The sequence below is a fragment of the Salarias fasciatus genome, chromosome 3, assembly GCF_902148845.1.
Source record: "Salarias fasciatus chromosome 3, fSalaFa1.1, whole genome shotgun sequence".
NCBI lineage: Eukaryota > Metazoa > Chordata > Actinopteri > Blenniiformes > Blenniidae > Salarias > Salarias fasciatus.
The window spans coordinates 20,738,662-20,765,714 of NC_043747.1; the positions used below are offsets into that span (position 1 = coordinate 20,738,662).

A 27,053-nucleotide genomic window follows, 5' to 3' on the forward strand; every position below is an offset into this window, starting at 1 on the left:
TCTCTTCTTTCTGAAAACTCCCGGCATATAGAGATGATGCATTTCCCACCTCCGGCAAATAATTCTCCGTCCCACGGTGAGGCTGCAGCGACACGGCAAACATCAGCAATATTTATTAGGGAGCTCTGAGTGGAGGCAGAAGCACACAGTCCTCACAGACGCTGTGTAGAAGAGTGAAGCTGGTCCTGGAACTGTGCACTCACTGGAACAGTTACAGTTACAGGTGGTGCTAGAAACTTATTTCCTTCGTTTTTGTTATTTTCTTAAATCCTAAAAACGATGCCAAGCTGCGAACTGGCGCCATTCGTTGCTTTTGTAAGAATACGCGACATGGCAAGCAGGTGGACATTCTTATGGACAAACGATCAAGTTGTGCAGAAGAATTATTGACTACGGCTGTGGAGTGCATACGCAGTGGCAGCATCTCACGTTTCCATGGAAACGGGCCTTTGATTCCGAGCATCGTTGTCATGTAAATGGAGAGAGAAAACACTCCCTGAGATCTTGAGATGGAAATGTGAAAGTGAGTTGTTGGAATCAGAGAGAAGAGGAAGACGTGTCTCTCTCCGCCGCTGACGCTGAACGACCTTGTCGCTGCGGTTTAGTTGACTTTTTAACACGCAGCGAGGAAAGTGAACCAAAGGATTTTCAGCATCCCCTCAACTCCCCTGGAAAGCGTCTTTAAACAGAGTCTCCACGCCCGCCTCGCTCCTTTCGGAGTGAAGTCATTAATTCTGCCACAAATGAATTTCACTCCCGGTTGTTCTCTCCACAAAGCGGCGTGCCACTCCACGAGCGCCGCCATTAACACGCCCCGTCCCGCTGCTCCGAACGGGGAAGCCGTGCAGCTCATCGGTCAGGGCTGAGCGAGGGAGCGGGCGGCGTCCTGCCACTCGTGACTCGCCACACACACTCACACTAACACACACACACACGCATATTTAAATGTGAGGCTGCGGAGGGGGTTGGCTTTCATGTGGCGAAGGTTCAGTCGAGGTGAAGCCAGACTGCAGCAACAAAAGGGGGCCTGGATGAGCAGAGAGCAGGGCGGCTGCGAAAACTGCTGCCCGGTGGGAAAACGCTGCCAAGAGTCACTCTTACTTTATAATCCTCTCGTCATAAAACATACGTGCTCCAAATATAATCGTATTTATTTATTTCTCTCTTTTTTCTGAGTTTGTCTCTTCTCTATATCTTCATCCAAGAGAAAACAGTCAACCTGTCACATCTCGCCTCTCCTCCATTTCTTCCTCTCACTCTCTCTCTCTCTGGTTTTCTATCACTTCTCCGTCATGCCCCACGTCTCTCTTTCTGTCCTCTCACTCTTCAATTATTCCCGGGGCCTTATTTTTAAATTGGCGTGCCATTTTGAGTAAATCTGCTCCCAGGAAATAAACTCAGCAGAATGAAGATCCTGCTTTAAATTTCAGCTGCAGGATGAAAGACTTCGAAGGCAACAACAAGGTTATTTTATTGAAGCTGCAATAAGAATAATGTGCTTTTCCTAAAAGTTACAAATAATCGTGATTTCTGCATTGATCCCAAATGATTGTGATTAATACTTTTGGTGGCTAAAGATGAGTTTCCGTCGACTGCTTTCAGTCTCTTCTTTGTGCTGGATTTGCTCTTCTTCTTTCCTCCCGCTGAGCTGATTGATTTTTGATGGGTGTGAATGGGGACTATTTAGCAGTGTGCTTTTGTGAATACAAACAAGCCTCTGAGTGAGCGCGCAGGCATGTGTGTGTGTGTGTGTGTATTTATATGTGTGCATACGCTCCACCATGAGTCATTAAACTGGTGCCGGGCGATTAAATCACCCCCAACACCGGCAGCGGCGATTCGACGGTCCCCATCTGTTTAGCAAGGCATCACTCCTCCGGGACTCCGGCTCCGTCTCGCTGCAGGCCAGATTTACGCTCGCGGAGGCGCGGGACAGATCTGCGCAGCACCGCTCATTCAATTTGTGCCGACAGTCTGTGTGTAATCAGCAGCAGACGCACTGACATGGTGGCCTGCGTCGCTCTGGATGGAACAGGTCGTTTAAAGAAACACATGTATAACAAGTTAATGACAGTATTTATCCAGCTATTCGGGAGAGTAGGTGTTTGCACCGGCCAGCTCTCTCTAATTTAATGAATCAGGCTTCAACATGCTGCCCTGAGAGGTGAGAGCTGGTTTTACTCACCGTGAATCTAACCAGCAGGATCAACACGTAAACACAGCAGCGTGAATCGGTTCTGCTGATTCCATCGTCCCTGAGCACTGTTCAACAGGAGGCCCTCATTATGACCCCACTGAGCACTCTTTCCCCTTTCATAATACATGTTTTGTTTAGTTACCTGCAAACAGAGGAGCTTTGAACCGAGCCGTCATGAATATTTCAGCCTGGGCTAATTTAAAAACATGTTTCCTGCCCAGTGTCACCGTCAAAGCCCCGCAGGGTGACATGCACACCCCCCCCGAAGGACCGGCAGCCGCTTAATTATCAGTCCTTTATGAGTCCCGGTCAGAACATGAGGAGGAATTAAAGAATACAGACGGCAGGTTGTCATGGAGAGTGAGGAACAATGAGAGACGGCAGGAAAAACTAACATCTGCATGATTAAGTGGCCCATTCAGAGCCAACGAGCCTCGGCGGGGACGGCACCGGCAGTCATGTATGAGTCTCTCACCGCTGAGTGTGTGTGTGTGTGTGTGTGTGTGTGTGTGCTTGCCACAGAAGGCAGTGCACAAATATTTGTGTCAGCGCTGTATAATTCACACACATTGATGTAATTAGAGGAGGAAAAACATCAGCCGCCGTCTAATGGGGCCTGTGCTCTGCCAGGACTGTGTGTGTGTGTGTGTGTGTGTGTGTGTGTGTGTGTGTGTGTGTGTGTGTGTGTGTGTGTGTGTGTGTGTGTGTGAGTATTTTAATGTGAGTGCTCTCTCGCTGCCCGTGTTTCATACCTGCTGAGGTTTAATGTTATGTTTTATCCGTGTTTGTGGAACTGAATTTGTCAGACCTTTAAAGGACGGACCTGTACATGAGTGTCAGTGTGTTTATTTAGATTCTTCACTCATATTTCGTCAATTTTCTCATATTCAGACTAAACTGATAATAGTGTCTTATTAATATAAGAATCTAATATCCGAGCAGTCCATTCTGTGTGTGTGAATCCAGGATTTAGAGCTCACTCTTCTTTTATTGCAAGAGTCCAGAGTGGCTGCAGTGACCACCACTGTCCAGTAGGTGTCACCATCCATGGCCTGGCCTCAGTATGACTGATTACTAAGCAACATTTCATCACAGTGTAATAAAATTGCCACCCACTAATTAATTTCACTGGCTCAGGACAGCTGTAAAATTCCCACTTTCTGATTTACAGTGACACATTTGTCTCTCTCGCTTTTTAAGGCTGCAGTGAAGCACGCCCCGAGGTCCGTCTGCGTCTCCGCTCTTTTATTCTCTCTCTGTTCATCTGTTTACCTTTAATTTCTTAATCATTCTTCACCTGCTGTCCTCTACGTCGCTGATGTTTCTCTGTCTTTCATATCAGAGCAGTGATTTGATGGGTGTGTGAATGTGTTGCCTTGGTGTCACCGCGGCGCTATCGCAGTCCCGTCAACCTGTCAGATCAGCTTTACTGTGTTTCAGCACTTCTCATCATTCAGGCTGTGTCATCTGTCGGTAGCAGGAGTGTTAAACTCATTCAGAGTAAAGCCACGGTATACTTTAAGTCCTCCTGCAGCGACTCTGCGATCTGCTAACTGCTGCTGAAGCGCTTTTACTGAGAGCTCCAAATTCTCAACAACACACTTGAAATGAAGCTTTTTCTGCTTCTTAAAAATTAAATGAGAGGATGAGACACACATGAAGGAGGGACAGCTTTTTTTACAAAGGTGAAAGTTCAGACGAGGGGAATCCCACGGTTACATTAAACATAAAATACCTTCACATAACCTTCTTCCGAGACAAGTCAGCTTTCTGTCTTTCTGCATCTAGGATTAATGTTGAAGTTACAGATGAAGCCAATAAACAGTCAATAAAACAAGAATGAGAGAAGCAGAGTCTACAGGGAATTTCAAATAAAGTAGATACAAGCTGTTACATTTGTGTGTGTGTGTGTGTGTGTGTGTGTGTGTGTGTGTGTGTGTGTGTGTGTGTGTGTGTGTGTGTGTGTGTGTGTGTGTGTGTGTTTGGTGAAGCTGTGCTTATCAGTGGTGCCTCGTCTCTAATGTATTCTTTCCACTGTCCACACCCTGCTGCTGCAGTCCTGTCCCTACACACACACACACACACACACACACACACACACACACACACACACACACACACACACACACCCCTCCCTCCAGATTTCCTCTCTACCTCCAATAAATAATGAATTAGTCATAGAGGCAGAGTTGCTTTTTCACACACAACTACCCCGAGCACACGGGCTGCAGGGTCAAACCATGCATGTGATGATCCCTGCCGTGACGGGAAACACACTTAAAGAGTGTGTGTGCTTGTGTTTGTGTGTAAACATGTGCGTATGTCTGTGCCCTGTGATATTAACCTTGTGTGTGCACTGATTATTGTGTCCTGGATGTCCTTGGTGATGACCTTTTTTTAAGATTCCAGCATCCTTATTACACACACACACACACACACACACAAACACACACTCTGGTGTTTGTGTGTGTTTCAAAGGCTGGATACAGTGGGATTAATAGGGATTAAAATGGAATTGCTGAGTCTGAACCTGCTTTCTTCTTCTCCTCATCAAACGTCATGCTTGTGTGTGTGTGTGTGTGTGTGTGGGCTGACAAGCCTTATCGCTTCTCTTTTTTTTTTTCCTCTTTCAGGCAAGGAGTAAAAACCCTGCATGCCTGTAATTGTGTGTCTGTATCAGAGGCAGTCTTAGATTACCCGGTGGGTCGATGCCGGGTGGCCTGAGAGCACAGCCAGCGTCAGGCTGAGCCTATTTTAAAACGTGCCGCTAAAGAACGCAGAAGATCAGAAGATCTTTTTGTCATTCCTAATCTCAGCCAGTCAGGTAAAGAATGTACATACGAGCAGTAGTAATAAATAAACGGAGTGGTGCATAGGATTGGACTGTTTGCCGACGATGTGGTGGTCTTCCTCGAATAAATATGTTCAAGACACAAATCCTTACAATTAACTCTATACCGACAACAGCAATTTGGGAAATTTTCAAATTTATTTGAAATCCTGTATCTAGTTTTCATGTTGAGAAAACCTTCCAAACGTTTAATATATATTTAATGAATGTAGAAATAACACTAAAAACAATATTTTTTTTTTTATCATTTTTGTTTTGAGATATGTCTGTAGAATGAGTGTCTGGCATACAAAACAATATTATATCGGCAAATACACAATTTGTTAAGATTTAAAGGTGCTGTAGGCAGGATTCGGCATCTCCGCCATCTTGCTTAGGGTTACCTAAGCAAGATGGCGATTCGACCCATCTAAGATGGCGATTTGAAACCCAGCACTGCCAATCCTGTCCTGTCTTCTCTGACATCACGCCCCTACGCAAGTTAAGCCCCTCCCACAAGAACGTGCGATGAACGCCCATCGACCAATCACAGTTAGAGCCTCATGGGCTCTTCTGATTGGTCAAAGATACCTGGAGCTGTCGAGATTCCTTTTCAGCTCAGAACAGAGACAGATGGAAACGCTGTGCCCTCGCGGTAGTGCAATTATGCTACACTCCTAAAGGATTATCAATGGATACTCTAACATTTAATCCAAAGAAAACACAGAAAAATTAGCATTGACTAGCAAAATCCTGCCTACAGTACCTTTAACAAATGGAATATGTTTCAAAAACCACTGAGCACTTAAAAGATAAAATAATAATGCAAAGTTTCGACTGACTTACTATTAACGAACGTTCCAACTACAAGGCTCATGTTTAGAAAAGGTTTTCATATTTCAAACCATCTATTCATAAAGACATTAGTTGTAAGTTTTCAAATAAAGGTGATGAGAACATGTGGAATCAAATGGATTTAATAACAATTCAACAGTTCAGCAGAACTCTGCAGATCACCGAAGGTTCAATATTAGACCCTTAATATCCCATAATCCAGCTGTGATTTCAGGGAAAAACAGCCTTTTTAATTCAGACTAAATGGTTCATCCTGGTGAAGGTCAGGGCTGCGCCGCCGCCGCTCATCTCAGCTTCAAAGCAGCGCACTGAGAGTCTCTGCAGACACACACACACACACACACACACACACACACACACTGCTGACCTTTCACACCCTCTGCGGCGCCAGAATCATTAATACAGGTTTTTTAACTTACTGGGACGAAACACTGGGAAAGTTCTTTTCCACACAGGAGCGTTTGTCTCACCGTTTTTCCGCCTTCTTCTCCCCGACCAGAACTTCCAGGCGTTGCCACGGCAGCCGCTTCAGATCACCAAGAAGCAGCACATCCAAGGTGAGACACACACACAAAAGCATTGTCTGTTTGTGTGTGTGTGTGTGTGTGTGTGTGTGTGTGTGTGTGTGTGTGTGTGTGTGTGTGCCCGCTGTGGTCTGGGAAGAGACAGTGTGCAGAAGCTAACGAGCGCGGAGCTAATTAAAAGGTTTTACGAGGATGATAAAAATGCAGAATTAAAGCTCTGCTCAGTAAAAAGTGTAAAAATGTTTGTTCTCCTCCTCACTGACCTCCTGCCTCCGTCCTTTCAGCTTCACATTATGGTCACAATAAAAACAAACTGCGGACTTTCACAACATCATCAGCCACAACATTATAACCACTAGACCTCTTTATCTTAAGGTCTCATCGTTTGATGACTGAACAAACCATGTTTGGAGTTGAGATTATATGAATAGCCCAACGTGATAAAGACAGAAGGAGATCCAGAGCGAAGGCACTAATTGTAATTCTCACCGTTCCCCCGGTGAATAACACATGCAGAGGAAACATCTAAGAAAATTAGCAGCTGTGCGGAACGGCCTCCCCGTGCAATATGAAGCACGTCTCATGCAGCCTACGAGCTCCGCGCGCCAGATCCTCTGTTTGCTTTCATGCAAACGGCGGCGCCGCTGTGGACAGCTTGGGGAGAGCATTACCCATATGGACACAGGCATCAACTTGGCGATATCAGATCTGCTTGTTTTCCCAGCACTCCTTCTCTCTCTCACCCCTCCGAGTCCTCCTCTCATCCTTTGGAGGAAGGTTGTAATCGCCTCATCGTTTCTTTTTTACACAGTCGCCTGAAAAAAAAATGCAACAAAAATTTAGATTTTTGGAGAATTTGAGCTCATAAAGCTTCAAACACTTTCAGTATGTTGTGAACCATCAATACAAACTGTGGATCATAACACAGCATCTCTTATCATTTTCTTCATTTAAACACAGCTTTTTTTAACCAGAGCTCATCGCTTTTTCTTGGTGAATTACACAGCATGTCAGGACACGAGTACCCAAGCCAAGAAGTCTGTTCGAGCCAAGAAACAATAAATCCGTATCTGAGCTGAGAACTTCAGTGTTCATCCAGCTCAGTGGCGCTGTCCAACACTCCCGTCACCCCGTCATGTGACAGTGACCGTCGTTTGGCCTCACGGCTCCTAATTAAGACACGACAAGTTTGTTTCTCTGACACCGGTCTGAGTCAAGAGAGCAAAGAAACATTCAAATTGTATTTGATTATACTGAGAACAACGTAAAGCTGGACAGTAAAGGGTAAAGTGTGTTCGTGTAAAGCGCTGTCAGACTGCTGAAGCGGCCTATGAAGTTCATTTTCTATATTTATTTTAATATTTCATCTTTATTCAACCATCTGGCAGTTTGTCCTTAAAAACAGGACAAAAACCAAAAGTCCCCATTTGCTGATGAATAAAAGATCGAAACAGCTCCGCGCATCTGCTGGCTTGACCACTCGTCCGCCGTCAGTCACCTCCAGCAGATCGACGCTCGACTCCTCGGCCCTGTTTTTCTTCTTTCCTCCCTTCCTTCACTGCCGGAGCCGTTCACAGGCGCTGATTCAGCACCTCTCGTTCCTCCATCGCTCAGATTCCCAGAGCTCCCTGTCATCAGATTCTCCCCGGCCCCTGCCGGCTCCATCCCTGGAATCATCCTGACTTTCTCTCCCCCTCTCTCTCTCTCTCTCTCTCTCATCCACTAACTGCTCTCTCTTCATGTCTTGAGGTGAGAGATGGAGACACTAATCTCTCCTGATTGCGGCGTCCCTGTTTATGTGCAGCCGGTACACACTGCCTCCGTCAGCACGTCGGGGTTTGTGTGTGTTGCTCTCGTGGCATTTCCTTCATGCTGACGCGGTTTCTCTGACGGTCCGCACAATGCGACGGCTGTTGCAGACCGCCGTCGTCGCTCCTGCGCTCAGGTCAGCACTTCAGTGCAGCAGCAGCAGCAGCAGCAGCAGAGCGCCCTGACGGACCTGCAGTGATTGGATTCTGATTTTCCTCCAAACGGGGCGTTGCAGCCCCATAATGAAACCCTTCATTAACCTGATTTAAGTGCTGCCATGTTTTTAATGCCTCTCTAAAACCCCAGCTGAAGACTGGCTCTGTTTCCTCCGAGCCTCTCTATGTCAATGTCGCGGTCATGGGATATTAGAATTGAATCACAGGTCAATAAATTTGTGCTGTGAGAGACATCCTTATGTTAAACACCACTATATCTAATTAAGGAAGGTCATTCCAATTGAAATTCTGTCCACCGCGGCCGATGATTAGCATTTCCTGACAACGGCACACTTAGATAGGGCATTTACGTCGAGGTAATCACCTGCAACGATGACCTGAGTTGATGTTACTCATTTAAAGTATACATTGAGATACATTGAGCCCAGGCCAAGTATGACAATACCAGGGAGTTATGAGCATCACAGAACGCAGAGTCATGTCAAAAATAATTCAGTTCCAATAGATGCTGCTTATTTACCATCTGTAAGTCAGAAAAATGCAATTAATCGCAATCAAGTCACAAAACGCGTACAATTTACTAATTGAGCTAATAATTTGTTGTTTAAATACCAATCTCAAAGACAGTTTACCATAAACAAACTGCTCCTCTATGTACATAAACACTGCAAGTGAAAACTACAGATGCTCTTGGAAAAACTCAGAATTAAAAACACAGCGCAGTTACAGCTGGTGTTGAGATAAGGGAAGAGAAAGACCACTGGCAATTAGAAGAATGAATTTACACAGATATACAGATTAATTCATTAACATATTATTTGGAATATCAGGTGGAGCACTGTGTACTATGTTCAGTTTTGGCTTCCTTTTCTGGGAAGTGATAACTCCTTAATTTTTTTGTTTAATTTGAAACAAAACAACCAAAGACATGAGAAAACATGAATTTAAAGAAAAATTGTGTCCTTTAAACAGTAATTAGTACCAGCATGATGTGTCTGATATTTCCTCTCATCTGGAACGTGTGACTCTGTATTATGAGTTATGAGTTTCCTCTTTAGCTTCAACAGTCCAAATACTTGCCGTTGAAGTTAATGGTTGCGTGCATTACTTATTAACACTTAAACTATGTAATTCTAATGTTAATTCCCCATAGTATGAAGTTTGTTTTCTTCCGCTGGATGGCTCTCTGTTTGAAAAGATGGCGGTGTTCCTCAGGGCTCTGTGTTCGGTCCCCACAGGGAAGGAGGAGGAGGTGGTGACTGTTCATCCTCGGGCCATGTTCGTCCCTCCTGAGGGCTGGAGCTTCCTGGCTGCAGGTAGAGCCAGATATATAAAACCATGACACATGAAAAATGCATCCTTTTTTTAGTTATGTTGTTTATTTAAAATCTTTACGTTGTTGCATTGATTGTTGACACAGCTACAAATTCTTCCCAAAGAAAAGTCACATTAGTTCCTACTGACTGATTCAACCTTGTGACCTTATCAGATTTGACTTGTGGCACTTTCTTCTGTCCAAGTTTGTAATAACTCCGCTTAAGCAGCCTTGCATCCTGACATGACACCAGTCCGAGCTGTGGCTCTGCCGGTCCGGCAGGCTGCCTGCAGGGGTCTGTCAGTGTCGTGCTCTTACATAACCGGACAGATAGACCAGGGTCAGCAGGGGGGCAGCGGCAGGACGAGAGCCAGCGTCCTGCAGATGCACACAATGACACACTCACACCAGCAGGCCAACACTTGCCCACACCGACACACCCACAGACACATGGAGTCGGAGCGAGAGAGCCCTCGCAGAGTCGCCACCTCTGTGTCCTCCGCCGTCCTTTCAAAAACGGAGCCTCCACAGTCCAGTTCCGAACTCATCGGCTCTGCCAGAAATGTTCCACTCTCAGGCGTGTGTGGCCGAAGATAACACGAACCGTTCTTTACAGTACGTTTTGAACATCCACCCTGTGTGTGTCTGTTTATTTTTGTGATTGTCAGCCGGGTTATTTTCTGTTGGGAGATGTCTGCTGGTGTATGGGAGCTGCAGCAAGAGAGAGAGAGAGAGAGTAAGAGAAAAAAGATGAGCCAGCCAAAAACGAGAACAAAGGCAGGCTTAATTCCCACGTCATCCCTCGTAAAAGACATTCATTCCAACTTGTTTCTGTTACATCTCTCAGCGTTGTTCCCCGTGGAAAAAAGACACTCATGTAGAAGACTTAAACTACTGCTGTCATAAACCTTTCACATGAAATACTTCAAATGTAGACAAAAATATCAACTCGAGAGGCTTCGTCAAGCGTACTTCTGGGTGAATTTTTCGTGAAAACGGATTGGTTTTTGCATTTTCGTTTCAGAAAAGTTTATCATTTACAGGGCGACGTTCTGAAAATCATGTCTAAAGAAACTGCATAAATGCTGAAAACGATGTAGCTGGCATGTTTGAACACTAGTGGGTGCTGTTTGGTTTTGTAATGAAAACGCACACAAACAACCAGAAAACACTGTCAGTGGTGAACACACAGACGTTCCTATTGGACAGATGATGGATTCGGATTGGTATTCCAGGTGACTCTCAAGTAAAAAAACTTCAATAATTTCCAGGAGGTTGATTTGCGTGCATCATATAAGTTATTCAGGAATGGGCAACAGCACACAATAACTCATTAACAGCACAAACTCACCTCTGTCTGTGGTCTGGGGCAGCAGACGTCGCTGGGATTTCCGGTTCGCCGGAAAAAAAAAAGATCAATCTTGTCCTTTTAGGGCTTCCGTAGGGACGTAGTTACCCGGATGTTGCCTGCGAATTTCTGACTCCGAATTTTGGACACTGAATTTGAGACGTCGAATTTTTTTGCACTGAATTTTTTTAGACATTGAATTTTTTTGCACTGAATTTTTTTAGACATTGAATTTTTTTGCAATGAAATTTTTTACACAGTTAAAAGAAATCACTGCTGGAAATTCAAATGCTTTTAAAATTCAAAGTCAGATTTCGATGCAGAAATAATTCAGGTCTAAAAATTCAAATTCAAAATCAGATGGCACAGATTTACTTCCATAGTTTTCATGTGAATGAACGGACACCCAAAGCACAACCAAAGTTTTCCGTTTTTACTTTAAAACGTCATTTAAACTGGTCCTTCATCTCACAAAACTAAAACATTAGCACAAATTCTGATCCTTTTATTGATGAAACTGCTGAAAATTGTTAAGATTCAATCTTAGAATATGCTTGTTGGAACATCTCATATTCAGCTCTGCTGTATTATTGTTTATTTCCTTAATGTCCTTATGAAACTTAGTGTCTCTTGTTTTATGGCTGCGGTGATTACGTAATACATTTTATCATGTTTTTTCGTTTATTCAGTTGCACAATAACTAAGTATTTTTGCACTTCGCTGCAATGAAAAGAACTCTTGAAATACGTTATGGAGCTTTTCAGATGGTTTCACCATCAAAGCTGCATGACGCAATTCAAAGTTGAAGGTAAAGTGAAATGTTAACAGCAGTTGCATAACATCCTCTGTCATCGTGACGGCGCTCATTTTGAGGGGGAAAAAAGGAGGAGTCGGTGGCCTCAATAGCTAATAATCCTGGAATCGCCTCACACTTTCTGACACTGGGAAAAAAAAAAAAACTCCCACACCTGGAATCTTGCTGTATTCCTCCCTCTGCTCCTCCTGGGATTGAAATCGGTGCGTTTCCCCCCCCCGGTACACTCTTAACCTTCACTATCCGGTCCACATAACCATGTGGTTGGTCGATTCCTCCTTCTTGGAACCCTCTCTGCACCAACCGCAGCCCACAAGGGACATTTCATATTCTGAGTGTGCAGGTTGTAGCTGAGCTCTTAAGCTTTCATCCATAACCTTCAGACTCGCAGCTGCAGCGTGCCGCGCAGCATCTCCCAGGGCCGTTCACATTACTGTGGGGACGGTGGCATTAAAAAGATATGAGACACGGCTTAGTCCCCTCAATATTTCCTGTGTGTTGTCTGAGGGACTACCGGAGGCTGGTACTCGCATATTTATTGTTTTTTTATAGCCGCAGCTTCAGGTGATACACACCCACATCTCTTCATAGGAGCTTTAACGCTGTCTTGAAACTTTATGAATTCCATCTAGATCTCTGTGTAATGAAGTGTTTTCATAAAGCTTTATTTTCATTGAGTTTATTTCTGTTTTTGACTGACAGATTGCTAATGTTGATGTGGTACGAACTCAGTCATTTAAAAATAGAGACTGATCATGCACTGTCATGTGAACGGACCCTAAAACACAATGAAGTTTTTCCATTTTCACTTGAAAACATTGTGTAAACAGGGCCTGTTTTTATAATACCCCTGATTAGAGCTCAAAGATGAACAAAGAGCTTTACAGTAGGATAAAAGAACATGAGATAAAATCACAATAAAAAGACCATCAAGCGGAAATAAAATAGAATAACATTCAATTTAATAAAATTCTTGCTAATTTAACTTCAGATAAGCAGCCAAAGGACATTTTTAATAATGAAAAAATGATTTAAATATTGAAATCTTTTGAAAAACAATCATGATTCTGAAAACTTGTGATGAAGGTCCAGCTCCATCCAGCTGACCCAACCAAGAAACTCCAGCCGTCAATCAGCACCAAATGATTAAAGACACACACTTACAATTTCCTGTTTCACATCCCTGCTGTAAACATAATGCATTAAGCTGCACAGCAGGGGGGCGATTGAAGTTTCACGTCTATCAGGTCGAGATAATGCTATATATTACCTGTTTTTTTAAAAAAGAAAGAGAAGAAAAAGAAGTTCCTATTCACACAAATTAATTTGAACCAGAAGTAAGACACTGATCAGTTCATTAATACCTGCAGTGTTTGGTAATCTAATGTACTTCTGCACCTGTATTCTCCAAGTTCTCAATCTTTCCGTGTGGATTCTGTTTTACAGATCCAGTTTCAAGAGTCAGTTTATAGAGAGGCTTCCTGTAGGGCAGAGTTATTCTTGTGCGGATCGATACAAGGATTCCTGATTGTGGCGCTTTTATCACAGAGGCAGTCTCTGTTAGACCTTGGAGAGCTCATACGGTGCTAACCGAAGGTCACAGCTGTAAACCCTTTCTCTCTTTTACATGCTACATGCGTGTATTTCCCGAGCAAGCCCCAGTTTTTCCCTCTCTTTTCTACACACACACACACACACACACGCACGCACGCACACACACACAGGTCCTGGTCAGCAATATGTTTCTGAGGCTGCCAGCCATGCTTGGAGGAAGTATGATGGAGCTCATAAAACATTAATGGGATGATATCTTTAGAAACTCCCCCGCCCGCCTCGGCACAGCCAACACCGGTTGTCTCTTTTCTCCCCCATCTTTCACCTCTCCACCACCGCCGCCGCCGCTCTGCTCTGCTCTGCCGTCTCTCCTCGAACCGTCCCACCGGAGTCTCTCTCCCTTTTCCAGCCGCTTTTAACTTTTCTCCAGCCCGAGTCTGCCCTGGGTAAAAAAAAGTAAATGAGCTGTGTCTCAATTCAGGAACCGCGTCTATCGAAGAACATGGCCTCTCCGGCCTCTTCAGCCTTCTGGGGACCGGCCCTCTGAATCCTGGGGAGTCTGACAAAATGAGGCGGTCTGCGGGGAATTTCTAGCCTTGCTGTTGCATCAGAAATGTTGCATAAGTCATTAAAATGATCACTTTTTTAAGGAATTAAATGAGATCTCAAAGCAAAGCCCCTTATCCAACAGTCTTCATCAGTTCACACTGTGTTACTTTGCCAAGTAAATGATTGGGAGTTCATGTATTTTCCATTTTTGGATGTGTCACTCAAAGTTTCTAGGGTTATATGAGGCTATATGAATTCATGTTGCACCAATTTGTATTCAAAGCATTGAGTTGCGATTACTATTTTTTGCTTGCCTTTCAAGAGAAACATAGATGTGGCCAAATGTGTTCAAATGAAAAGCTGCAAGCTTCAGTTGTGATTTGGATGTTGGTTTAAACAACAGTAGCAGAGGGAGTCGCTGAATTATTAGGCAGAGTAGGCGCACCACTCTCTGCCACCAGCTGTGCAGACATTCCTTCTTTTTTTTTTTTTTTTTTTTTACTTAAAAGCGTGGTGTGCAATCTTAACGGAGGGATCAGATGCACTGAACTGAGGTTCAATCTCTGACAAAACTCCAAGTGAAAGCCCAAATCTTCCAGAACTCCGGCCTCAGCCTTTTTTCCACCTGACTTCTCAGTGAAATAATCTTCTGGATGACTGCGCATGGACAATGCAGCAGTAATGAAAAGCTTCCATCACACAAGAAAATCATTTTTTTTTTTTTTTTTTAAAAATCCAAGTTTCAGATACAAATAATAGAGACTTGAATGTTTTTTTTTTTTTTTTTACATAATAAATCCATAGTTTATTGCAGTGATTGGATTTACAGTGAAGGATAAACCAGAGGAGTTGGTTCAGCCTAATTTCAAAACTACAGACGTCGCCAGCCTTCAGTTGCAACCTTCCAAGGAGTCAGCCGGCGAGCCACGAGCTGAATAGTCTGGGGGCTTTCTTTGTAACTTCTCCCATTTACAGCGAGACAAACTGATTTGACCTGAAATCTGTTTAAAATGCCGAATCCACCTCGAATGCCGCTTGATGCTGCCGCAGCTATATTTAACACATCCATGCATGACATGCCCGCCCTCGCTTTCCCCATCGCTCCCATCTGTCATCGCTCTTCCGCTCCCCACATTACCACAAACCTATTACAGCTGGTTGCTTCATCCCGAGTGAAAAATCTCTCAATTTTAAACCCCCATTCCCCCTTTGAGTCCTCCACCACCACCACCACCACCACCACATTTAGCGGACTTTAATTTGATTTGGAGGCAGCCGAGCAGAGGGGGAGATGTGTCCGGGTGGATTGGCAGTAATGGAATGGACTCCGGCGGCTTTGTCGGCGAGGAAGTAAACGTGCGTCGGCCCCGCCGTCGCTGTGCATGTGTGTCTGCAGCACCAAACCTTGAGGGACGTTTCAGTTCAGACGTGGCGGACGAGCCGCAGCCCTGTCTTTACAGACCTGTCGCTGCAGAGCGTTGCGCTGTGCAGTCAGTCGGCACAGCCGAGTTTCTGTCTGCCGCCGTGCTTCATTCATGGCCTCTGGTTATTTCCCAGCTTCTGTTAAAGCCTTGAGCAAATTTCTGAAATAATTTGCTCTCCGGGGGTTTTTTTTTTTTATTTGAGGCATTTTTCTCTGAGAAAGTCGTGGCAAAATCGTGCATTTGCTTCTTGCATCATTTTCGTCTTCACTTCTCAGAACGCAGGTCTGCTTGCATTCCTCTGCAATTGTTTGGGTGTTTTTTACACCACTTTTTGGAACAAAACAGCCCATTTATGCTCTGAATTAGATCGGAAAATGGATTCTTACAGAGCTTTCCGTGAATACTTGGCATCCATTACATCCATTTCTGTCTGTTTCTTGGTACGGTACCACCAGTACAGTGCAGTACCACCAGTAACATGGAGGGGGCAGTGTTGAGATTAGAAGCCAATGAAGAGTGGAGGTTTTTGAAAAGCTGCACAAGCTCAATAGGTCTCAGGATGTTCCAGATCTTAACAGGTTTCTAAGCAATCAGTATTACCCAGCAGCCCTTTCAGCTGATAATCCATTGCATAAATAAAAGCCCAAAGGTCTGGCCCAAGGGTGTTTAACATGTAGGAGGAGGTGAATTTTACCACTTGAGCGTTGTCAGTGTGTTTCACAGGGTCTGTCACATTCACCCATTCAGGCATGCACTCACACACTGGGGTGACGGCTGCTGTAACTTAGGGTTCCTTTGGTTTGTTGGGGACAGGGTAGAGGATCGAACGGTTAACCACCAAGTCACCCAGTGAACCCACAGAGCTTGATCACATCATTTTACCTTACACCTATTTAGTTTTTTTAAATAAAAATAAATTCTTCATCATGGGTAGAAGGCATCGCCCTGACCCCCAGACCTTCCCTGCTGCCGCCCACCTGAACGCATGCATCTATCAGTCCGCTCAGGTTAAAATCATGTGTCAGACTTCCAATATCAGCATTTATCTAATAACAATCATTCACTGCCGAGATTTACTCTTTGTGAAGCAGATGCAGCAAATTAGGCCCGAATCACGTAGATCACCTCTCCCGAACATCTGAACATTTTGTCACACGTGTGTGTTCACAGAAAGACGCTGTTAAGAGATACATGTAAGAGAATAGAGCGAACAGGATGTACAGAGCAGATCACGGCGTGCGTCACCCCATCAAGTCAAATAAATAGGTCGGCTTCCGTGAGGAGCGGCTTCAGTTTAAAATCTTTAACCGGGAAGATACACAGCTGAAGATCAAGGATCTGCTTTTCTTGGACTGGAGTGATGATTATGGACGTACTCAGACACCCAAAACGCAACGAAAGTTTCCCATTTAAAAACATTTCCCACTCACTGCAGACTGAGACGTTGGCTTAATTTGTCCTAAATGAGATTGCGAGGGCCGGTGGATGTGCTGAGCGGGTCGAGATCGAGTGTCCCGGTGCAGAGAGTTGGGTTTCGGTCTGGAACAGAACATTGTGCACTGAAAAGCCGAAGCCTTTCACTGTAACCCGCACGGCTTTGTTGCTCTGTAAGAGGCCGATATTTGACACAGATAATGCTAATAAGAGCTGTAATGGTGGGATTGAGGATGTAGCCCGGTGTGTAAAGAGCACAGCATAAATAGAAAGTGTGTTTTCTTTGTGTGTTTAGTCGCCGCTGTGGAGAAAAATATTTCTCTTTTCAGCTTCTCTTTAATCGAGATTCGTAGCGGAAAATCGTTCAGCCAGCTCGAGTAGAAATGCCGGAGCTTTTTTAGGTTTGAGAGAGCGTGAACAGTTTCCATTCAGGCCCGCCATTTAACACTGCTGTCAGCAGCAGGGGGGCAGCATGTAGGAGGCTGGAACGCTAACCTTTCTTTCTTTAGAGAAGCTGCTGCTCTCCTGACCCAACCGGAGCCGCTGCTTGTTCCACTTTTTTTGGGCGATTGAAGACGGCGGGTTCAGGAAGTTTTTACTTTGGAGTCTGAACAACATTTCTGTGGACACAGTGACTTGTTTTTTGTTTTTTTTTGTATGTGTTGTAGAGTAAACATGATGAAAATGTTGATATTTTCACAAAAAACGAACAATTACTACAGGAAATGACTGTAATCTCAACATAGAGTCAATTTTAACGAAACCTTCTCGTGGAAAATACCGTGGAAAGTCAGGAAAACTTCTATAGCTGTTGCGTTCTGCCCGACAGCATGGCTTTGATGCTAACGCTAGTTTGCTAGCAACGAGGTACCGTCACTGATATCTCAGCTCAGATCTCAGTGTCGTGTAAGAAATGTGTTCATAAAGAAAATCAAACATTTTCCTGTTGGATTAGTGGAATACATTGGAGCCTCTTGTGGGCCAGTTTCGGCCCACAGGCCTTATGTTTGACACCCGTGTTCTGTCCTCCCTGTCTGTCAGGGTTAGCTTCTGTCTCTTGAGCAGACGCACGAAAATAATCCAGTTTTCTGTACAGCTGTTGTAGCACAAGTCCCATTGATGCATGGGGTTGAGAAATACTCTATACAGGAAGCTAATCAGCATTTTTCTGTCGGTCTGTCGTCTTTATTGAAGCATGTTGATCTTCACAGGTGGCAGAACGTGGGTTTTTTTTATGCTTTGGAGGGATTTTTCTCTCTCCTGCTTGTGGTTTATCCACATTTTTCACGTCTGTAAATATGAGTGGAAGTGTTGATGCTTCGAAACTCCCCAGGAGATGAGTCACAACTGATGCCGTGTGTCCGTGTGTGCGTGTGTGCGTGTGTGCGCGTGTGTGTGCGTGTGTGTGTGTCTCAGACTTCTGCCAGGTGGAGCTGCGTCTGTTGGCTCACCTCTCCGCCGACCCTGAGCTGCTCCGCATTTTCAGCAGCCCACAGGCGGACGTCTTCACCATGCTGGCCTCTCAGTGGTTCGTCTCACACACACACACAACACACTCACACACACTCACACACACTCACACAATCACACTCTCCTCTCCTGATCTCCTCACCAAGGTGAGTGTCGATGCTCGGCGGGGTTTCTCCCTCCCTCTCGGCTCCATCTCTTCAAACACTAATAATCCTGTTGCCATGACGACCATGCAGACTGCCTCATTCCGCCTGCTTTCCACGGGTTGGACACCTCTGGGCTGGTCGCTCCGGTCATTACACTGTTGTGCTTTTGAAGTATTTTTGTGTGTGTGTGCGTGTGTGTTCACACACACAGGCCCGTCCTGTCTGTTTTGATGTGGCGTGTACAACACACTCCCGGTGCCTGTGTCCGTCAGGTGTGGTGCGGAGGGCCCACAGTTAACCAGATTACCATATTTACAGGCCGGCTGATGCTTTACAGTCTTCCTCCTTCACCTTTAACCACATTAATCTGCTGGGATGAGTCTCCCCTGCAGCAGGACGGGCAGCTTTGATCGCCGTGGGTCGGGTTTTCATTGAAGCTGCGTGAGATCTGCGGCTGCTTATTTCATTCATCCGTCTGTACAACTACAAGCAGTTTGCAAATTAACCCAAAATATGACTTGAAACCATAATTTTCTCACTATGAGGCGACGGTTGTTTCAGTTTGTGATGTTTTGTCGGCAAATGTAGAGCTCAGATTCAAAGTTTTATTTTAATTTAGCAACAAATTTCCTCTAAAAATATACTTTTTTGTGAGAATATGCGTCACATTCTGGTTTAAATTGCTCAAACCTCAAATAAGAAGGTGCGTCATTGTCCTTTAAGTTGAGTCAAACTGGCATCATCTGCAAAAACTGGCACACAGCAGAAAAACAGAGATTATTTTGAAGTAATATCAAAACAAAAACAGAAGCCAGAAAGAGGGATTTACCTGTAAAAATGCAGTGTTTTTTCTTTCAGTCTTCAGTAGACTAATCCAGCAGGGGGCAATGAAAATCCAGGGTGGATTTTTGCTCAGCCAGATGTAGAGGATATAAAACTCACTCAACAAGAATATAGATCATTCATCATTTACTTAAATTCTGCAAATTAGGACATTTCAACCCAGGAGGGCATTTCAGGAGTCAGCTTTTACCCCAGTTTTACATTAACTCCATCGTGTGCATTTTGCTTCTATTAAAATCAGTGAAAACGGTGAATCACTGACCAAAACGGAACATATTGTGTCATTTATAGCCTGAAAATGAGGATAAATTGGAAATATTGCTCACTGCATTTGTGATATGGTGATAAAATCTCAAGTCCCCCCCTCGACACACACACACACACACACACACACACACACACACACACTCACTGTCTGATCCCCGCCACTGTAGCAGACTTGATTTCGCGTTACGTAACCGTCGCTGTCTGCCTTCTCCAGACTCGCTCTGACTTTCTGTCGCACGCTGAAGCCCTGCAGGTCCCGCCGAGTGTGTCTCAGCGTTACGTCTCACTCTGTCTCCACTGTACAGGAGGGGTCAAACATACGGCCCGCAGGCCCAAACCAGGCCGTCAACTGGCGACCCAAAATAGGTTGCAAGGTTTTACGACAACTAAAATCAAAAAAGATTAAGGCAGCGTTTACGATGATGTGTTATCATGTGAGCTGACCACAGTTTCACACTGTGGAAGCAGATACAAGAAGATCGTCTGCAAACACTATAATTGTACACGGAGACACAGATACAGTTCAAAATATTATCTAGGAATGACGGTTTTTAGACTTTTCTCTGCTGAAATTGGCTTCTTGTTGAAAATTGCAATTGTTTTATGAAAATGAAAAACTTTTTAAACTGTATTTTTCACTAAAACAAAGCAAAAATTGATCTGTGGTGTGGTTCCTGGACACTCCCTGGAAGTCCTTCCGTGCCTTTGGTTTTCTCTGGGTTCTCACAGCTTTATCCTCAGTGCTGCGTCCACGGTGTCTGTCTTCCAGGAAGGGCCTGAGCGAGAGCGAGGTGACGAGCGGGGACAGGGAACACGCCAAGCGCATCGTTTACTCCGTCGTTTATGGAGCGGGTGAGTGCGGAGAGAAGGCAAGTTCATCTGTGTTGCAGGTGTTCCTACACGAAGCAGCTGAATGTGCTTTCCAAGACACCCACGCTGAAATAACACATTAAAGCAGCATTAACATTCAGTTTGAGATCATTAGAAAGAAAACGCAGGACTATAGATAATTAAAAACTTCATAGAAAAATTAGATTGAAATGGAAAACAGAGCAAAAGTAATAAGAATCTTAAAAGAACAGCTACAGGAAGTTAATTTCACACATGCAGAACAGAGAAACTAAAAGACTGTTGACTCTTACGTTGAGTATTAGCGCATTAGCCTCATTAACAATATCGCTGGTCCTGGGTTTGAATCCCAGTTGCAGCAGTTTGCACATCGGGCTTAAAAACAAATGGCAATGCTGAATGACGGCAACGGCTGTAGAAAAGTATCTTAAAGATTTTCACAAGGACTTCCTCCACATATGTGCACTTTATTTTTAGACAACTAGTTTTACCTCCTCTGATTACTTATTTTAGTTTAAAGGTCCAGTTTCATGTTCTGCTTTTGGTATTTCTTACCAACTCAGGATAGTTTTTTGTTTAAATTGGCTTTATGTTGATATTTTAGCGATTTTTCATAGTAATTGTTTCTTTTTGTGAAAATGTTGACATTTACATTTTTTTATTATGGCACTATTTTACCTCCTCTGGACTAAAATGCGTTGATGTTTCTCACCGGAATGGAAGGAACGGTAAAATTCAGGATCTGTACGGCGGTGCAGTGGTTTGCTCTGTCACTTCAGTGCGAGGTGGTTCCGGGTTCAGGTCTGGGAAGTGGTGTACTCAGTGGTGAGGTGTGTGTGTGTGTGTGTGTGTTCTTCCACCACTTCCTGGATGGACCACTGACCAGCATCACTTCATAGCGACGGGACAATAGGACTAAGTGACACTAAGTGAGAGGTCCAGAAACACTGGAGATCATTGTGTGGAGCGGCTAAATTGATTACTGCAGCAGATAAGAGTAAATGTGGAGGGAGTAGACGTGTGTGTGTGTGTGTGTGTGTGAGAGATAGAGATGACGAGCGCTGCAGATGTACGTCCACACTGAAGTCCCGGTGTTGGGACGGAGCTCGGTGTGAACGGTGATCAGGACGATAAAAGCAGGCCGAGGATGAATGAGAGGGCTGTGTAATGCACGATGTGCTGCGTAAAGAGACCCGTCTGTGCGACTTGTGACCCATTTCTTCACACTTGGTTGCGGGTACACATGACAGGGGCCGACACAAATCAGTGTCATGGGAGAGTGTTTGAGAGGCCGGGCCGGCGGACGGACCGCCCGGCCGACGTCCTCCCATCATAGAAAGCTAGACCAACGTCTTCATCGGCTCGTGTAGTAAATCCTCCACTCTGCTGCCTGTTCTCACCACATTTAGTTATGTATTTTTAATTCCACAGAACAAACCAGACATTTTTCTTTATGTTGATCTAACCGTCTTCAGTCACGTTTTCAGCGACCGGTCGTCAACTCATCGTTGTTGGGTTTGCGGTTTCCACACAGGTTCAGCTGTCCGGTAAAGGGTTAAGGCTCCGCTCTGCAGAAGCTTCTCCTGACTGCGGCGCCGCCGTATAATAGAGGCGTCTGTGTGTTCCTGTTTACGTGGGGCTGCGCTTCACGAGTCTGAGGGGCACGGAGTGCATGGGACTGATAAGGAGATGCAGTTGTGGTCAGCGGGGCTGAGCCGCAGGAGCCTGACGCCACCGAGCTTCACAGCCACAGAGGGGGTCAGAAAGAGGACCGACTGTCCTCTCTCTAACCCCCTCTGTGGGGGGGAAACAGGAGCAAGTGTGGAGAATGCCCACACACACAGGGAGAACATGCAAACACAGAAAAGTCTCAAACCGGAGGGAGCGCTGACACCACTCCATGATGATCTCTGTTGTAAACTGTGTTAAGACTTTACCAATTCATGTAATAAAAAAACATGTTTGCCCATCAAGCATCAAGATTCAAATGACCATTTTTATTGAGACATGAGAAACTTGGGCCCATCAATCTGGATTGACGATGAAGCCGTACGGAAAACGGACGGGTGTGTGTATAGAAGCTGCAGGGAGCCGCTGCAGAGAGGCCGGAGCTGCAGGGTGAAGACCTCTGACCTCGGGTCCACACTTGGTTTGTTTTTTGTTCCGACTCTCGCCTGAAATGAAGAGGAGTTTCTTGTTTCCGTGCTTTCACAGGTGCCGCTCTGTGGTATTTGCATGTCAGTGCAGAGGTTTCTATTTATTTGACTTGTGGAGGAATTTGTTAAAGCGCCAAATCTATTGATAATCAACGAGCGAAATGTGGAATGGCTGCGTGAGCGTGGGAATCAGATGTACATTGTTTGGGATTCTAAACAGAGGAGCGACATGCAGAATTACCCCTACTCATTAGTTTCATGTGCCCACTGTGACCCAGAACATCAATACAAGACATTTACTGTTCTCCCCGAAAAACAACCACCCAGAAGATATGTTTGATTTAATCAGCTAACCCTAAAGCGCATGGTTCCCATCACAATCCTGATTTAGCAGAAAACGGGGCCAGTGGCTTTTCTCCCACATCCCGAGCTCGCGTCGAGTCGAGTGCACTCTGAGGTTCTGACAAAAAAAAATCCAACGCTCCCATACCGAAGATCGATCACTACAGCTCAGCGGGAGAAAACAAACAGGAGCACTCTGTCGCCCGAAATGAGTCAATAAATAAACCAACAACGCCAGCTGAAGAGGTGCCGGCGGAAGAGCTCCTCATGCGAGTCGCAGAACAAAAAGGTCAGGCCTGAAAACGCGTGAAGAAATCTGAATTCACGGGCCGGCCACTTACGGAAGGGCAAGTGCAGAAAATGTAGGCTACATGCGGGAGTGGAGTGGAGGGGGGGGGGGGCAGGGGGAGTAATGTAGGGGAAAGGGGAAGAGTGGCGAGTGGGCGGGGCCCGGCCAGAAAGAAGGGGAATGTGAGGAGCTGCTGATCAGCATCAGACGGGCAGCTCTTCACGGAGGGATGCGTTGCCATGGCGACCGAATACTAAAGGAAGCTTTCTCCGGCAAGACAATAATCAGGCCAGGGAGGAGGGGCAGCGCGGCACAGCGGACCCTCACGCACACACACACACACACACACATTCACACACCAATGTATACAAATAGGTCAGAACATAGGAAGGGTGAGCGGTGACACCGGATGATGAATTAGAGCCAAAGTAGGTAAGAACAAAAAATGAAGGAGCGAGATAAACCTGCGTCTGAAAGGACGGGTTAGCGGTTTCAGGACTTCTCCGAAATAACAGATTTAATGCGTTTCCCTCTTCATTTGAAGAAGACGGTATGAAAATAGAGCAGCAGCAGGGGTGAGAGAGGGCAGGCCGAGAGCACAACAAAGACCGCCAGAGGTACGGGAGGGCGCGTCAGTCACAGAGGTCAAAGTTCACTCCCAAATCTGACCTCATTCACCAGGAATGTGGGCCGTCCGTCTCTCTCCCTCTCTCTCTCACACACACACACAGAAACACACGTTGGTAAAGCAGTACTTCTGGGGTCCGTCCCAGTGAAGGCCGAGTTTCAGGTGGAAACGCATCATTTTTGCATTTTCATTTCAGAACAGTTTTGTGTTTGAACAGCAACTGTCTGTGGCTGTGAACTCTAAAACTTACCAAGTCCAGGAGAATCTGGACTGGGAGCCATGACGCACATGCACAATATCCGCGTTTCAGAAAACTTGCATTTTCCCCCATTTTTAAGGAGAATACATCAGAGCCTTTTTTCAAAAACTTGCATTGTCAGTGGCTCCGAGCAACACTGCTGTTTAAACCTACATCCAAAAAGCAATACACCTTAGCTTTGTGTGTTCTGGGTAGGAAAACAGGATACAGATGTTTGTAGTGGTTTAATTTGTTCAGCTTGATCACTTATTTTATTCTAGTCAGAACTGAGTTATTTCCATGGCCTCGTCTTTTACGCCTTTGCACAGCAGCTGATCCTCTTCCGCTGCGGCGGCCGTCCTCCCCGTTCATCCTTTTTGTCTGGACATATATCTGCGACTGACATTTCCACTTCGCACTTGTTTGGCTGCCACCACTGGCCTCCAGACGGGACGCAGGGTCAGAGAATGATGTCGGTCCTCCTCCGGCAGATGAATATGAAATCTGCCTTCCAGTCCCAAACTCGGCGCCGTTCATCATTCCGCTCGGCGAAGGTCGGAGAGGGGCAGCTGTGACTTTCTGGACGGTGGCGGCAGTAATTTTTAGTTCCTGCCAGACGTGCCGTTAACCATACCTCAGCTCCCTCTCACACAGACACACACACATTCCAACGGTCTCAACACTCAAACATAATATTTTGTGTCGTTATTCTGCAGTTCAGCTTCACACACACACACACACACACACACACACACACACACACCCTGTGCAGTCTTGACCTGATCCGTGCTCCCACTCCTTTTATCTTGTCCTCTTCAATTTCTCACTCTTGACTTGGCTCTGCTCGTCCCTCTTCCCCTCTGGTCATCTTCATCCTCTGTTCACTCACCCCCGGATTCAACTTTCTTCTCCCCCTCTGGCTTCTTCTTTTCTTTTGACACCGAATGTGATTTTTTTTTTTTTTTTTTTGCTTCACTTGCAATATGAAATCTCACTGGCTTTAAAAGTGCGACCGAGAAGATGATTTTCAAAATGCGGGATGGTTCTTTGAGTAGAATAAGAAATCAATCAGTTTAGGGATTGATCTTTAATGCAGTGTAACCATATTGATTCCATGTTTCTTCCTCTAACGCAGTAGTTCAGGGGGCGTAAACAGACTAATTTCATCTTGAGTGGTCCAGACTGGTAAAATAGAGCCGTGAAATCATTTCAATTCAGACTTTAAAGTTTTCCTTAGTTGTGGTGCAAAGCACGCCTGAGGAAAATGTCAATATTTTCACAAAGCCAAACAATTAGCATGGGGAATGTCTACATCCTCAACATAAAAGCAGTTTTACTGAAACATTCTGGTGCAAAATACAGTGAAATGTCCGCTAAACTTCTCCGATCGCTGCTGCGTTATGCATGTTTTTACATATTCACCTATATGTTTGACATCCTCGCTATGTCTCGCATTAGCACAGCCGCCTCTTCTCGCCGCCGTGCGATCTGTTTGTCGTCCCCTCGGCTCCCTGTAGGACGTGAGCGTCTGTCGGAGATCCTGGGGGTGAGCGTGGCGCAGGCCGGCCAGTTCCAGGACAGCTTCCTGCAGACCTACGGAGACGTGCAGGCCTTCATCCAGAAAACCATCCAGCAGAGCCACAAACGAGGTACGATCAGAGCCCACAGCGTCCGGTCTCTAACGTATTACCTGAAAGTTAATGAGAGTCGTCTCCCCGGGGATTCAAGGTGTCACATGATGCAGAGGAGCAGGATCTGGCTGCTCAATAGTCAAATATTTACTGGATTAGAGTCAATGCTCGGATTGAAGGCAGGAAATACAATGTGTGTATGTGTAAAGGAGTCTTCTGACTTCCTCTGTGCACTTTCAACACACACACACACACACGCATTGTGTGGCTGAAGATGAAGAAGATGTGCTTGTATTGGCAGGAATGAGACAAACTGCCGTGGGTCAATAACTGAAGGGGACAGGGTGGATGGAGAGCGCTGGGGGGGGGGGTGGTCTGATGGTTCAGACGGGACGCTATTTATAATCCGACTAAACTGCCAACGCAGCACACCTGAGACTTGAACACGCTCACACAAAATAGTGTAAAGTCTGCACTTTAACCCTCGGCGTGCGCAGTGCACGAGCCGAGTGCGGCAGGGCGAGGTCAGAATACATCAAAACAGACTTCGAAGCTCAACTTCTCTGCAAACGGTTGCAAAGATCTGCAAAAGATTTTCATTTTAGGTCATTGTTCGCTGCACCTTTACCTCATCGAAAGCTGGAGAAAATGGCTTTAATTGTCCCCAGTTCCTGTCCAAATCAGCAAAATCTCCTCATGGAGGAGCTGCGACGGAGCCGTTCTTCCCGAACGCCACGCTCGGATCTCAGACGAGGCCTTCCGCGCTCTGAGGGCCAGAGCGACGCGGCGCCGAACGGCGGGCTTTAAATCAGCTCATCGCCATGGCGACGCTCCCATCAGAGACGCTGCTGGGACTTGACTGCTCCGCTCGTCCCTCGCCGTCTGTCCGTCTGTCTCTCTGTCTGCTGCAGACTCAGACACTAATGTGAATTTAATTTATCGTCCGCATGTCAGATTTTCTAGAAACTCTCCAACGCTTCCGCCTTCGCTCTCTCATCTCTGCTCAGAAATGTAGTTGATCAATGAAATAGTCTCCTGCAGTCTTGTGCCGGCAGGAAGGAGATTCACTGGCTGTATTTTGCTGCCGTGTTACGACTCCGAGAGCGGAGATTATCGTGCGGCGTGGCTCCTCGTCCACCGTGAGCCCACTTTATAGACGACCGGTATCCTGATACTGCAATATTCCCCTCAAAGCCGAGACGGCCGAGAGCCAGACGAGGTGAATAGTGCGGGCTCAGCTGCTGCCACGTTTAGTGGAAAATGGACGGTAAAGGGCAAACGTGAAGGTGAGGTCGGCGGCGGAGAGTGGGAGTAAAAGCAAAGAGGTGAGAAAACGAGGGGAAAGGCTGTGGAGTGGCTGCAGGT

At 45.5% G+C, this 27,053-nt stretch overlaps 1 protein-coding gene across 1 annotated transcript in view; it reads left to right on the forward strand.

Annotated features, from left to right (window-relative positions):
• poln (polymerase (DNA directed) nu) overlaps nucleotides 1–27,053 on the forward strand; it is a 50,571-nt gene that overhangs the window by 19,961 nt on the left and 3,557 nt on the right. Inside the window, exons 15-19 of the mRNA XM_030084030.1 lie at nucleotides 6,382–6,439; nucleotides 9,630–9,707; nucleotides 18,246–18,357; nucleotides 20,325–20,407; nucleotides 25,575–25,706. Of these exons, the coding sequence (XP_029939890.1) occupies nucleotides 6,382–6,439; nucleotides 9,630–9,707; nucleotides 18,246–18,357; nucleotides 20,325–20,407; nucleotides 25,575–25,706 (463 nt within the window). The remainder of the gene's footprint in view (nucleotides 1–6,381; nucleotides 6,440–9,629; nucleotides 9,708–18,245; nucleotides 18,358–20,324; nucleotides 20,408–25,574; nucleotides 25,707–27,053) is intronic.